Source organism: Solea senegalensis, linkage group LG2, assembly GCF_019176455.1.
Source record: "Solea senegalensis isolate Sse05_10M linkage group LG2, IFAPA_SoseM_1, whole genome shotgun sequence".
Lineage (NCBI taxonomy): Eukaryota > Metazoa > Chordata > Actinopteri > Pleuronectiformes > Soleidae > Solea > Solea senegalensis.
The window spans coordinates 15401446-15417113 of NC_058022.1; the positions used below are offsets into that span (position 1 = coordinate 15401446).

At 42.0% G+C, this 15668-nt stretch overlaps 2 protein-coding genes across 2 annotated transcripts; both read left to right on the forward strand.

Annotated features, from left to right (window-relative positions):
• Nucleotides 1-6607: 6607 nt before the first annotated feature.
• si:ch211-199f5.1 (protocadherin-8) lies at nucleotides 6608-10602 on the forward strand. The gene is made up of 3 exons (XM_044019690.1): nucleotides 6608-9206; nucleotides 9312-9510; nucleotides 9906-10602. Exons 1-3 carry the CDS (start codon nucleotides 6729-6731, stop codon nucleotides 10217-10219), a joined length of 2991 nt encoding a protein of 996 aa, XP_043875625.1. The 5' UTR covers nucleotides 6608-6728; the 3' UTR covers nucleotides 10220-10602.
• Nucleotides 10603-10942: 340 nt separating this feature from the next.
• cnmd (chondromodulin) lies at nucleotides 10943-15426 on the forward strand. Its single transcript, XM_044019693.1, has 6 exons — nucleotides 10943-11922; nucleotides 12398-12538; nucleotides 12690-12803; nucleotides 12953-13106; nucleotides 13388-13581; nucleotides 14146-15426. The coding sequence occupies exons 1-6, from the start codon at nucleotides 11740-11742 to the stop codon at nucleotides 14371-14373; spliced, it is 1014 nt and encodes a 337-aa protein (XP_043875628.1). The 5' UTR covers nucleotides 10943-11739; the 3' UTR covers nucleotides 14374-15426.
• The last annotated feature ends 242 nt before the right edge of the window (nucleotides 15427-15668 follow it).

Consider the following 15668-nt stretch of genomic DNA (forward strand, 5'->3'; position numbering starts at 1 on the left):
TCACCGCCTGGGAAAGATGACCTAAATTTCTACAATACTTAGCACTTACTGTACATATTTAAGTTGATCCACATTTAGTATGCAAAACCTACAATGTATCACCTCATACGAAACCATAAATTCTCATTTAAATGCATAATATTACAAAAACCCCACCACTTATGAATACATATTCTCTGTGGCAACATTCTAAGACAAACACCGCCTATCGTCGCAATAGAACAATGACGCATGACAACGTGAATTACGGGAATGTACAGTCAGAGGGTTCTTCCACAGCTCGCAGCATTGAATTTCCCTTCGAATCTCGTCTTGCTCATCTAATAACTTTGTTTATGTCTACTGTGGGACATGTCTGGTGAGACACAATGAACACTGGGATACAGCTCTTGGCCCAAACATAAAGAGAGAAATGAAATATTCACTTATTGTCTCCAAACTCCAGGAGCAGAATCAATAAAACATAACATTGGCTTCTCTCTGAGTTTAAGGCTTCCGCTGAGGTTTCAGAACCCCCATGTGACGTCTGAGGCTTTACGCTCGCATATGAAAACACCAGAGTTTTATTTTGATGTTTGAATTAATCAGCGGAGAGCATCTTCAGAACAAAAAGATCTGATGCTGCCTGTGGGATCTGCGGTCAGCTGAGATTTCACAGCCTGTATTTAAAAGCGTGTTTTGAAGAACGTATTTCAACGGCCTATAATAAGTTAGGACGATCCAAAGTGCTTCTCATAGCTGGTCTATAAAACACTGCCGATCTTCCCCCCTCCTTATAAACCATGGCTTTTTTTTGATGTCCGGATCCATCCCTTTGGTGGGTAAAATTGACTTCAAAGACTCGTTGAAAATAGCAGCACACAGAGGCTTGTTGAAACACAACATTCATGTGAAGGTTAAACCGCTGTGAAGTGTGTCACTTCTGACAACACAATTGGGGCAATTATGCAGACCAGGTCAACATATGTAGATAGTGGAGGACAAAGGACACAGCTAAAAAGGAAGAGGCCCTGACCCCATTACCATGTTATCTATCTCAGATGAGAAAGAAATCCTCTCAGCACTGGCTCTAAATACCAATTTGAGAAAGTGAGAAACCAACTAGTCTGACTATGCTTCCCTCTGTTTCTAGGCTTCTTGTGATAAGCTGATCCAACCGTCTGTGGGCAGTAGATCGTATTTACTCACAGAAACAAACTGGTGTCTTCTGCTCAGTCTCTTGGCACGAGAGTGAGGTGGGTGTATTTCCCTAAAATATCCACTCCACTTCTTCCAGGGAGCGCTCTGTATTGAGCACGTGCTAATAGCTTTTACTTCTGCTTGTCATGAGGCCCCACTCGCTAAAATGCAAGTCAACTGTCACATTTAATGTCAAGATGAAGATTTAATGTCTAGTTGAGCAGAATAACTGACGGGAAACACAAAGAGATGGAGACAGAGAGAGACAGACACACAGAGAGAGAGAGCGAGAGAGAGAGGGGAGAGTTGGGCTTCTCAAAAGACACTGAATATTGAGTTCCTAAGGCAAGTGATCTCCCACTAGAGTAATATTCAGCAGAACCAAGCTCCACCACACTGTAATTTGCCTCTGATTTCTTATCTTTGTAAAAGAACGCGAAGCTAAGTGCCTTCCACAAATGCAGACTATCATGGCATTTCTTCAGGCCCATTATGGACCAGAGTGATTAGAGAACTTAAAATGCAGAGGCATCCCTTGAAACTGAATGCATTTACAATCCCATTAAAAATGGAATTGTGTCTGTGGGCCAACAGTAAATTCAAAATATCTTTCCCTGTGACAGTTTTTTTTTCTTCTCTCATACATTTTCCATTTGCCACTTGCTTCCCTCTCTCTCGCTTGGAGAATGCGTTTGAGGCTGTGGATAATATACCCTTAACTTTCACAGAAATAGACGCACTCTACACAATTATGTTGCATTAATCACAAATACACTTTGACTTTCCATAAACACGGTGAAGACATTTCGTTTACTAATGATATTGACTGTTTGCTGCTTTTCCTGTGACTAAAATGCAATACAATCAAATATTAATGTAAAATGTAATTTGAATTCAAAGTCTGGGTTGCAGAGTAAACTCTTCCTGAGGAAGTGATCTTGAGCGCATGTATTAGAATATAGTTGTTTTATTATTCTGCTCTCCGTTATTATCTCTAACCGTAGAGTGTTATGTGAATCTCGGTGAGAAAAAAAAGAAGCTTGAACTGCTGGCAGGTCATAATGAGCAGAAAATCCATCTGTGCAAAAACATTCAGTGTTGCATTTTAGACCAGCATGCAACACAATTACATGTAATATGTAAATGAAGCTGTGGATTTTTCACAACGGAACGAAAAACAACCATCTGCTAAATAACCTTTCTCCACCATAAACAACCATTTACTTATCATAAACTCATATAAACTCCTCTGCGCCGCGGTTCAAACTAATGCCATATTGAGGTGTAATAATCCATCTATCATCACAGCCATTTGACCTGGTTTAATGTAACCCAAAGAGAATCGCCCACACTGAATCTCTGATCACCTATGTTCTCATTAGAGTAAAAATCAGCCCACGTAATGTGGCTCTAAATTCAGCTGTAAGAGGAAACATCTGTTTACCACCCTGTTTAATGAACCATCCTCCACGGTTTCTTCCCTTTGCTGCATTAAGGGAACATTGTCATATTATTTTTGCCACTCCTGCGTTGAGCACTCCCACCATTAGGAATGTGTTTTCACGTTGTAAAATATCTTCTTAATTTTGCGTACAGACATTCACGGTGCCAAGAGAGTTTTTCCTTCTGACTTTGGTGATATCCCGACGTTTCCTCTAGTGCCACCTGGAGGCTCACACGTGTGGTTTAAAGCATTGTTTTGACAGCTAATGGACAGATTTACGGCAACTACTTTACTGCGATAACAACACATTCCGTGTTTCAGGTGCATTCATTTAATTAAAATTAAACTTTGACTTATGCAGCTTCCACATTTTTCCGTCAGTGACAGGAATAATTAAGTTTGTTTTCACCTTCGTCTATTTATGTTTATTTATGAAAACTTTTTACCCAACATCACCAGGCTTGGGGAAAAAAAATGATTCTAAAGTTGCTGCTGAACACCCTGAAGATTCTTATGTCATTAACATTTCCACATTGACTGTAGTATACATCACTGCAGCGTCTTCTATTCCTGTCCGTGTCTGTGAGCTTTTCACAAATCATCAACATCGGCAGCTTGTTTTTAAGTGCTTCAACCACAGCATGCTGTAGACCATTCAATTCTCAAGAGCAAGAGGCAAACAAGATTTCATCTTTCCTCCACTCCGATGGAGAAATTAGAGATACTGTACTAACACAAATATTTTGAGCAGACTCCTGTCTCGGTGATGCATGGCTGAGAGGGAAATTCAGACAGTATTTTTCAATAATCATACAGAGGTGCAAAGGTGCAAAAGGCACACACTTACACTGTGGAATAAATGTTTACTCTGTCAAATCTAATAAGCTCAGATAGCGGTTTCAAAGAACAGACGGAGTGAGCATGCAACCACATTTTACAAAGACTATGGAAATGAGCTTATCACAGGTTGAAACTGTACCAAGACCTAACAAATACAACAAAACAGGAGCTTGTGTCATCCAGTTCAGTATTCATGTCACATCAATCAAATACACTGATGTTGTGTTTTTCTCCAGATGTATAAACAGTGACACAGAGGTGTTGTTGTTCTGTGTCCATGTGTAGAACTTTTAGAAACACAGAGTTCACAGATTGGGTAATACGTCTGACGATATTCCAAACCACATTAAAATTCTGCCGTTAAAAAGCCTGAGCTCTTGTGGGGAGGTTTTTTATGAACAACTGTGAATCCTACTGTACATGCAGCGATGTTATCGCTCAGAGTGAGTTTGTGAGTTCAGGCGCTGATGTTGGATTCATGATTAGTCTCATGAATCAACATTCCACGAAACTGAGCCCAATCCAGTTCTTCCATATGTGTACATATGTGTGTATATATATATATACATATACTACATATACTATATATACATATATATATGTATATCCCAAAAAACTCCATAAAAAAAGTGCATGTGGTCACTCCTGTCCATAAATTCACTCACTCATTCGTCCAGTATCCCATATGAATAAATGCAAGCAGAATTTAACAGAATTTGAAATTCATTACAGCCGGGAGTTAGGCAACACTCATAAGATAAACAAGTAGTCAACAAATGTGCTTCCCATAAATCAGAAGAGATATAATTTAACTCTAAACTCTTCAAATAAACTCCATTTATGCTGCAGTCTGATGGTAGCGGTGCTGAACAGCGACATCTGCTTTGTACATTTAACAAGAAAAATATTCTGCTATTGTTGTACCAAGAGATTGACTGAATCATCCCCTCCTTCACGGAGATCATGGCTGATAATTAAGCTGTTCCCAAAATGAGTAGCAACAAACCCCTTCTCTCTAAGACATGCTCAGTATGTGTTCCTTTGATCTCTGGCCAGGTAAGGGCCCCTTTTGAGAGACATGTTTTTTAATTGATTTCTTTCCCTGATTTTATATTAAATGTGTTGATGCCCATAGCACTATTACTCAGTTAAACGTGTAAATAATGCACAAATGTATGCTCAGTTTAGCAGTGCTGACTGGGATTGAACTCGTGCAGTGTTAAAGTTGCACTAAAAGAGTTCCATTTAACACTTGTGTGTGTGTGGTATCAGTGTTACATTGACTTTTTAACAGTGCAAAATTGACTGTAGAGCATTTCACAGTCATTTTGTAGAAATGTGTTGAGTTGAGAAGGCCTATGAAACATCTGCATGAGTGCATGGTTATTGAAATGTGGCAAAAACAAAAATTGGCTCCTTGAGTCCAAACTGAATTGGGAAAGAACATTTTCAGGTTTTTGGCACAGAATACTTGGAATAATTAACACTCTGATCCTCTACTTTAAAACCAATCAAACGTGAGTGCGCATTATTGTTGGTGTGCATCCGATGCTATTTTTATACATTGTTTCAATTTCAAGCTGGTTTTGGATCATGTCCATGTGGGCAAACTTCAAAAGTGCTATAACTTGTAGACAAAAGTCATGTGCACTGAAATGCTGTTCAGTCATTGGTCCCAAATGTAGGCCAGTGAAAAGACAAATCCCTCGCAATTTCTACATCACGGAGCATCAACGGGGAAATATTAATTTGCCTTAGAACAAAGTCGGAGGATTTATGCTGTGAATGACATCCACCCTCCTGCTCTTGGAGGTCCCATCTCTTCTTCCTCTGCAGGAAATATAGCACCTTTAGCCCAGCAAGCATCATTTCACATGGATTTTTTTCCAGATCTGTCCCTTTGGTGAGTAAAACTGACTTCAAACACATACTGTAGAGCTTGCTTAAACACAACATTCATGTAAAGGTTAAACCCCTGGGTCACAAAGCAGAGGATAGCGTTTAACTACTTGTAAATACACCCGAGGACGGATTGTTATCTGATTTGACTATGTGAGCGGATATACGTTGGTGGCTCTGAACACAAGACGACTTCTTCTTCTGCAGTGGAAAGCAAAGAGCGGCATAAAGCAAATGTGCGGCTAAAGTTGTTGTCGTTGATATGGCAGCGCACAGAGGGGAGGTGATGTAAGGGGTGATTGTGATGTGGACACCGGATATGCACGTTGTAAATGCATGTTGTGAAGCACTAGGCAATTGCTATCTGATCACAGAGAATACATTCTAATTCCAGGTGTAAAAAGGGCCAACGCTACCTACGCTAAATGTGCTAGTTTACCTGTGGAGGAGGAAAAGTTAACCCCCCCTCCCCGCCTTGGCAGATGAACACACTGTTCTCCATTCCGTCTACCAGCTGCTCTCCTCCTGACTCCTCTCTCTTCTCTTCAGTGGAGGTTCAAATGAAACCAAATACATTTTATTTTTATCGTCTATATTCACAAATCACAGTTTGCCTCATCGGGTTTTACAATGTGCCTGTGTTCCAAAGTCCTCTGTCCTTACACCCTCGGGATGTGAATGAAACACTGAGGCTGTAGCCATAACTGCGACACTGCCTGTGAAAGGTGCAGACAGAGTTCACACCAGTGATGGACTGCTCCACAGTTCAGCTGCAAGCAGTCTGAGACCACCTCTTTCAAGCAGATCAGAGACTCAAAGGGTTCAGACGGCATTCATACTGACCCCAAACTAACTGCACCGCAGCACAATGACTTCAGGGTTCAGTAAGGCTGGTGTGAACACACCCTGAAGCTCTGGTGAAAATGTTAGCGTCCAGGTATCAGTTTTTGATTAATAAGGTGCCTTGTTTTCTGTTTGAGCCCCCCTGCCCCTGAAATGGTTGTGCACACCACTGTAATAGAAATGGGCTCGGTAAATAAAACCATCACTGTGGTAAGATGATAAAGAGTGCAGTGGCATATATTTCTGCCCATTTGTATATGCGCTTATAGCTGTTTTGTTTTTGTTTTTTATTTTTAATTCTAAAGTGGGGGATTGGTCACACTCCGTCTCATTAGCATGAGGAGCAGTATAAACCCCGCCAAGGCAGGATTTTTGAGCTGTGTGTTGAAGGGGAGGCAACAAGCGTGTCTGACTGGCTGTGCGCAAGGAGCGAGTAACTTTCACTTTGAGCTCATTTCAGTTGATAAAGGCGCGGGAGCTGCATGGAGAGCTCACTCTCCAAGTCTCATCTGTTCAGCACACAATGAGGTTGTTGCAGCTGCCTGCCAGGGGAAAGATTACCACGAAGATGACGATGCGGGGAAAATGTATAACTTATTGGTGCCGTTGGATTTGTATATTTTCAATCCATCCTTTTTTATTCGCCTCACTGGCTCAGTCCGAGGGGAATACTATCAGATACCAGACCGACGAAGAGGGCGCACCAGGCACAGTCATCGGAAACCTCGCCAAGGACATGTCCTTGAGCCTGTCTCATTCCTCCAAGACCAATTTTAGGATGATGAAACAATTCAACGACTCGTTCATCAGGGTGAGAGAAAGCGACGGAGAACTCGCTGTCGGGCAACGGATAGACAGGGAGAGAATGTGCAGACACACTCCACAGTGCCTCATTACTTTTGACGTGGTGAATTTCTCCAAAGATCGCTACAAATTGATCCACGTTGAAGTGGAAGTGAAGGACATCAATGACAACTCCCCGGAGTTCCCAAACAAGGAATCTATAGTGGAGATCTCAGAGAATGCAGCTCTGGGCTCCCGTGTCCCCTTGGACCCCGCAGCGGACGCAGACGTTGGGTCAAACTACATACAAAGCTATCAGATTTCTGTCAACAGTCATTTCACCATTGATGTGCTCCTGAGAGCGGATGGGGTTAAATATGCGGAATTGGTGCTAATGAAAGAGCTAGACAGAGAGACTCAGCCTTCATACACTGTGGAGCTGGTCGCCACAGACGGCGGTCACCCATACAGAACGGGGTCAACCAAGATAACTATAAAAGTGACTGACTTCAATGACAACAGCCCTGTTTTTGACCAGAATAGTTTCTCCGTCAGTTTGCCAGAGGACGCGCCGCTTGGCACAGTTATCCTGAGCCTTAACGCAGTGGATGCAGATGAGGGTCCGAACGGTGAGGTCGTCTACGGGTTCGGGAAACAGGTCTCGCACGAGATCCGAGAACTTTTCCAAGTGGATCACAAATCGGGTCGCCTGGCGCTCAGGAGCCCGCTGGATTATGAGGACAAAAGAACCTATGAGCTAGACGTGCAGGCGACCGATCTGGGAGCCAACCCGACCCCCTCCGTGTGCAAAATCATAATTCACGTCACAGACGTTAATGACAATGTCCCAGAAATCAGCATCACCCCGATGACCTCCATCACCACAGGCATTGCCTACATCAGCGAGGCGGCAGACAAGGACAGTCTGGTGGCGCTGATCAGCACCTTGGACAGAGACTCTGGTGTGAACGGCCAAGTCCACTGCACCCTGTACGGCCACGACCATTTCAAACTCAGACAGGCTTACGAGGACAGCTACATGATAGTGACAGCAGCCGTCCTAGACAGGGAGAGGGTCAGTGAGTATAACCTGACGGTCATGGCTGAGGATTTTGGCTCCCCCCCTCTGAGGAAGATCACTCAGTACACCATCAGACTCAGCGACGAGAATGACAACGCCCCACACTTTGCAAAAGCCGTCTATGAAGTTTCAGTGGTGGAAAACAACGCTCCAGGCGCTTACATCACCACAGTAGAGGCCAGCGACGCAGATCTGGGCATCAATGGCAAAATCACTTACAGACTAGTGGACGGTGTGATCATGGGCTCCCCAGTGAATACTTTTGTCTCCCTCAACTCAATATCGGGCTCCATATACGCTCTGAGGAGTTTTAATCATGAGGTGATGAAACACCTGGATATACACATCCAAGCCAGTGACGGAGGGTCACCACAGCTGCAGAGCACAGCTGTGATTAGACTAAAGATAGTCGATCAAAATGACAATCAGCCTTCCATTATAGAGCCACCACTTTACAAAGGATCGGCCGAGGTTTTCCTGCCCAAAGATGCACCTGCAGGTTATGTGGTAACCCAGATAAAGGCCACAGATGCTGACGAGGGCATAAATGCACAGTTGTCCTATAAAATCGTAGACGGGGGACACCTGGGTTTCTCCATCAACAAAGAAACAGGGAAGGTGCACGTGAGCAGACAGCTGACGTACGATCTCACTGACAATGTCAAAGTCACAGTGGCGGTCAGCGACAATGGATCCCCTGCACTTTCCTCGACAGCCATTATACATTTAAGCTTTATAGAGGGAACTTTACCCAGCTTGCCTTCCTTTGCCCCTAATGACAGTGAGGAGCTCTTTGAATGGAACATGTCCCTAGCCATAATCATTGTACTGGCAGGGAGCTGTTCTCTCCTCCTGCTGGCTATCATTCTCATTACAACCATTTGCAGCCGCAGGAAGAAAGAGACGAGGGAGAGGGGGTGTGATGAAAAAGAAGACATGCCAAATGTGGAGAAAGTGGAAAGTGGTCATATTGATTCAGTGATTGCCAGCCACAAAGGCAAAGTGTTTGATGCCCATCCATTTCCAGAGAAACCTCCACTGGCCAGCAGCAACACAACAGAGATAGGGTGTGAAGATGGCAGGCAGACAGCAGGCGTCTTCGAGTCAAACAGCAGGGTGGTGGAGGGAAAATTAAAGGCAAGTTCTCATTATACAGAGCTATTTAAAGTTTGTCACATATTGCCTCTGTTGTTGACTGCAGCATTTTGACTCGAAATGTGTGCAACATGTGTGTCTTTGCAGGGTTATTCGACACTGCCAGGATATGGGAAAGAAACCGTGAGACCCATAACAATATGGAAGGGCAATTCGTTCACAACAATCTCTGCAAGAGATCCACACATCAGTGGCAAGGACAGTGGCAAAGGGGACAGCGACTTCAATGACAGTGACTCTGACTTGAATGGGGATGTGCACAAAAAAGAGTCGCCGCCAATGAACAGTGAGTATCAAGAAGCACATTCAAAATAATGCTGCATTAGAAATTCAGCTGGAGTCTAATAAAAAAAAAAAAAAACACTCAATGTCATTTTTGGTTTCTTCTTGACATCTGTATTGTAATTTATATTTGAACATAGTGCAAATACGAAGCCATACACCCATCTAGTGACAACATGTATTAACAAGGACTCAGTGGGTTGTTGGTGTCACATCCTGACATCAACAACTGTTGTTGTTTTCTTTCTGCTCTCTAGAGTGCACTTATATATTGGAATACAGCATAAAATATAAGCCACACACCCGGCAGATAACACTCCGTTACAATAATAATCTGATTTAAGTGTGACTCACTGGATTGTTCATGTCACATTCTGAAACCACTGTTCTTGCCCATAGGTCTGTGGGCCTGTACCAGCGAGTGCAAAGTGCTGGGACACTCTGACCGATGCTGGAGTCCCTCAGCTACAAGGCCCAATACGAGTCTGGCCTCTGCACCACATCTGTCAACATTTCCCAAGACAGCTTCACTTCCGCGTGACACCAGGCGGGAAAACTACTACCCAGGTCACGTGACCAAAACTAACGCTCTGCAAAGTGTGTACGAAAAAGTTCAACACCAGGAATTTGATTATATCCTCGTTGGTCCGCCGACACCGGCCAGAATACAGGAAACGGATGAGATATCAATTCCAGAGTACACAAGCTCTTAAATGACAGATGAGAGACTCATCAAAATGGATTTTGTCTTTATACTGTACAGTACTTTTATCTTAATCGACTCTGTGTTGGACTGTTGCAGTGTTTTTGTAGTATGTCATGTGTCCTTTGGCTCATGTAAGACTGTTCATTTTTCCTCATGTGTAATATGCAAAATTTTGTACATTAATAATATATTTTTCATAATGATTCAATGTAAAGAAAAATTTTATTATGAATTTTCGAGAGCATGCATTATTATTTAAGGGGCATGACCACTGGACATTTAGGCTGCGAGGGGTCTTCTCTACTGTGGATAAACAATCAATATGAAAGATGACCATGTTTGTGGTAGATTTTTGTCACAATGTTGCACAAATAAATGGCTTAATGGAAATTGTTTAAAGCATTTAGTTATTCAAGCTTGTTGAAGTCAAATATGAAGGAAATATTCATAAAAGACAAAATAAGCCTGGTGAATTAATGGAATTTGCCTTAAAGGCTTATCAACCACAATAACCCAAATGACCCTCTATTGCTAAATTGTTAATTAGCATATGTCCACGTCTTATTCTGTTCATGGTAGACAATGTAGTAACGGTGTAGCCGCCATTTGCATGCAAATACCACATTTTTGATCAAATGCTTTTACAATTACATATTTTCAAAGGTCATAGAATCCCATCACCTTTTCTGATTGCCTCCCAGCTTACCAATTATCCAAAAAATGTGGTTCAATCTGTTTCCAAGCAACCGCAGCGCTGCACGCTTGAATATCTCATCTTTCAGCATTTCTTCCTTTTATGTTGTAATGAGGACTGAGTAACCTTGCCCACACTGTACCTTTCTCACATTTGTAAATCAGGAAATTTAACAATTAAGATTATTCTCTGTGTGTGGCGTGACTGAGTGTGATAATGGAAGTCAGTGCAATCTTGTAGCACATGACGAGCAACACAAGTCTGATTTCTAGCAGGGGAATCTGTTCACTGCTGACACCTGTAACCAAAATATGCCAGGACATGTAAAGCATTTAAAATTGTTTTTGTTTTTTTTAAGTCTAGCTGGCTCATGTACTGTTTACGTGCATGCATCGGTACACGTATGGTGTACAGATCTCCCCCAAACAACCTCTCTTTGAATCACTGCATCACCATGACAGCCGTGTGAACTGCTTCATGACTCTAGTTTTGTTTGGGTGCCACAGGATGGCCACCTTGCCTTGTGCAACCTGGACCTACAGGTAACATTCAAATGAAGAATTTAGCTCCGAGAATTTATATCAACTGCACGTCATTCACACTCAAGTGTCATACAGTCTGCTGTTGGATCACTGGATTCTACAAGGAGAGGCAACAGTATAGAGAAGGGATTAAAGAGGAGCATCATGAGAGAGCCTATGGAAAAAGTCCAAACTATTGCTCATGGATATGGCTGTTTTCAACGCTGCTCTCTTCTGGTAAGACAATTAATGGGTTTTGATGAGAAGTATGAATATGACACTTGTGCTATTTATTAAAATAAAAAAAGCCGAATGTTTCCAGGAATGTTACTCTTGTGTCATTTCTTACTTTGGTCGCAGGGACACAGCACAGCCACGTCTGCTGTGCTCAGTCGCCTCCTGAGATTTGGGGCTGTGGCTCTCATTGTCGGTGCAGTGTTAATGCTGTGTGCTTCCATGGCTGCTCTCTACCTGTGGAAAGCCAATGACCAACATGTAAGACTTTATGCTGTAAAGTTTCTGTAATCTGACTACAGTCCTCATTGTCTGAAATGTCCTGAGACTGTTATACATTTATGTCATAACATTATAGGATCACTGAGATTCCCTGTAAATAACTGACATGTTTCACATTAAGGTGTTTCTAAATTGTCCCTCTAAGTCTAATTTATCTTTCAAGAATAAGTGCTATGTTTATTTGTGTCCTAATGAGCTCACCTGTAGGGCAAACAGCCCATCAAGGTCTGCAATAGCATCTCCTGCGGTGCACTGCTCAACTTCTCAGCATGCTAAGTCCACACAGAATTTCTGTACAAAAAGAAACAACAGAAATCTTGTCCATGGAAACAGTAAAAGTACAGAGTAAAGCTTCTTTTTCTTTGTATCTCTCCTGTTTGTTTGTTTTCTCCCGTATGATTTGCATAACTCGACATAATCAGTCATTTTAACATTCCAGTGTGATTGCTGCCAGGTTTACAATGTGCGTTACAGTATGAAGATCAATGGCGAGGTGAGGGAGGGCTCTGTGGAAATTGATTCTGACAACAACCTGGAGAGATTTAAAACCGGGAGTCGAGCTGAGGAAGCCGAGGAGATTCATGACTTTCAAATTGTGAGTGAGTTTTGTCCTTGTTCTCTCTTCCTCAGGTATTTCAGAAAGACTTTTTGTGTGTTTAGCAAAAAAAGAAAAAAAAAGAAAATAAAAAAAAAATAAAGAACCAAAGCTGTCAGTGTAAACATGGCATGTCTGTGATTTGGTGCAGGGAATAACTGGAATCCGCTTCTTTGAAGGAGACAAGTGCTATATAAAATCCCAAATCAAAGCCAGCCTTCCACACATGGGAGCTCACAACAAAGAGTCACCACTGTTCGACCTGGTATATGCAGACTGCTTGATACAGAACATTGCAAATTGGAGAGGGGGGAAAATAAGGGTCTTAAAAGAAGGCAGAAATAGAGACTGTTGTTAACAATGTCATTTATTTTCCCCATCTAAGGATATTTTTTTATTTTTTTTTCTGTCCAGACAGACAAATTAATGCCAGTGAGGTTTGATGAGCGCTTTGTGGTATGGGTCGCTGGAGACCAGCCTCTAAAGGACACCAGTTTCCTGAGCAATAAAATACTGAGTCTATGTGGAGAACTTCCCATTTACTGGCTACAACCTAGCTATCATAAAGGTTTCCATCTTTCTTTTCTTCTTATAACTATTCATTCAAAATGAATCACTGCACATTTCTTGATCATGCACTACATTTGGAGTCATACTTAAAAAAAAATAAAATACTTGAATTAAAAAAGAATGATCCTGAAATATGCAAGACCGCCTGATATCACTGCTGCAAATTGAATTATTCAAGACATCGGAGACAGACCCGGCTATGTAGGATTGAGCTCTGAGGACATGTATACCGACTTGTGGATGTTGACCCAATACTCTTGCCTCCTGTGGCTGCTGCAGCAGATGGGGGAAGGAGAAAGAGAGACGCACGGCGAGCCAAACAGTCGTTTGACACGGAGGAGTTGGAGGCAGCTGTGGAGGAAAAGGACCCAGTGAGTCACACACAGGATGACACCTCCAGAGTCACGGAGGAAGAGGAGGAGGGGGCGCAGTCAAGTGCAGGGTCAGCATACAATCCTGAAAACCCTTATCATGTGAGTATCAAGTTCGTTCGTCAACATGATTGTTTATGACAAACAAGGCTGCTGGTAAACTAGGCTGCTGAGTAACTATCTAGAGGCTTAAGCCTTAAAGTAACATTATAAATTGAAGTTTCTCTGTTTTATACATGAATATGTAACACGTCCTGAAGAAGGCAGCGTTGTTAAAAAATGTATTCTCTCCCAAAAAGGGAAAAACACTCTTATGAAATGTGCCAACCTGGTTTTAGTCTTTCCGTCAGCTGCGCGTTGTTAACACTGTTGCTGCTTTTGAAAGGTGTCATATTAATAGCTGTAATTACAGGCCACAAGGGTAACAGCTGCCCTTCCAAGCTGATGAACTAATGAATGAAAGTGAAAATTCCCACTGGTTATAAAAATTCATGTTGCCTGAGAGAAGCGGAGTCACGTGGTTAGGAGGATGAGACGTTTTTTTTTTGAAAACATTTGAATTGTAAATGTGTGAAAGTTTAAGTCAAGGAAGAAAAACACACACACACACACACACACAAAAAAAAAACCCTGCTCTTCAAAATTAACATTGCTTCAAAACTGCAGCGCAGCGGAGCGGCCGGGGAGGAGGGCGCCATGACCTTTGACACCATGTTAGACCACCAGGGGATCTGCTGCTCAAATTGCCAACGCAGCTACACTCACTGTCAGAGAATATGCGAGCCTCTGCGTGGCTACTGGCCTTGGCCGTACAACTACAGAGGATGCCAGGTGGCCTGCAGAGTCATTATGCCTTGCCGCTGGTGGGTGGCACGCATTTTGGGTGTTGTGTGAACACACATTATACATTTGTGAGTCACACTTAAAGATATAGTACAGTAACAAAAAGGTAATAGTAAAAAAAATCTTTTTAAAAATGATTCATGTATGTTTACATGCCGTTGGTCCCACAGGTGATTAGTAGTCATTTGTATATTAGTAGGAATCTGTCTGGTCTAGTCAGGTCACCTGAAAGGGAGGAAGTGAGTTTTTTGGTGTGGATGTTATGGAAATGATGCCACATTAATGGACACTAAGAGGCTTTGCGAATAAAAAATAAATGGGCTCATATAATTCAACTTTGAGTCGGGAATTTGCTTCACCAGACATGGTAATTATCTGTGCGCAAGTTCATTAATTCAAGTGAGACACCTCGGCTTAAAGCATAGGTTTGACCTCTTAGAACACCGTCTCACTTTGAATACAATTTTCTGCTTTGTAACAGCAATGACAGCTTGGTAATTAGTCTCACCGTCATCAAACACCAGTGTCACGCATTCACATGAAAATGCTGTTTAGCCAATATTGATAATTGTTCCATTTAATTGTCCTGCACTCGTTTGTATTTGTTATTACCAAGCTGTCACTTTGTGTTTATATAGATTTAAGATGTATTACCAAAATATTACCTCCCTATTACAAAATGACTTTGGTATGACACGATTGTTACTGTACTATAAAGGAAAGTGTTGCCCACGATGTAAAAAGTCTCTCTAGTATCATCTTAGAATCAGACACAGATATTTCATTCCTGAATTGAATTATCAGCGTTAAACCTGTTAACATGATATAATGATGTATGATTATGTAAGCTATTACTATCTTCGTGATCTGTTTATCAGCCAGGGCTTTCTCGTTGTAGGCATACACTGCTTCATTACTATACTGCCTCAGTAAAACGGGGGCTACATAAATGGTATATTCCTATTTGCAGCTCAACAGACTCACAAATGAGCACATTCATTTTGCATCTTGTAGTAGCGAGGCTTAATGCACTGTACTGTGTTTAATGGAGGGTATGGGGCTGAATCCAAATGCTCAGCAGATCATGTACCTTTTCTGACTGAATAGGCTTCAATAAATTCTAATTACACAATATGCTGGCTTTGATGTGGCTGTTTTTGTGTGTGTCTGTGCGTGTGTGTGGCGTAGGTATCACACATGCTGTGGGGACCAACATCTTTTAAGAGACACATTATAGGGACTATTTTTTTTATGGGGACAGAAAAGATACAAACGTTAAAGTGATTTTGGGTTACTGGTTAGGCAAGTGGCTATACTGTATATATTTTTGTTACCTCTTCTGCTAT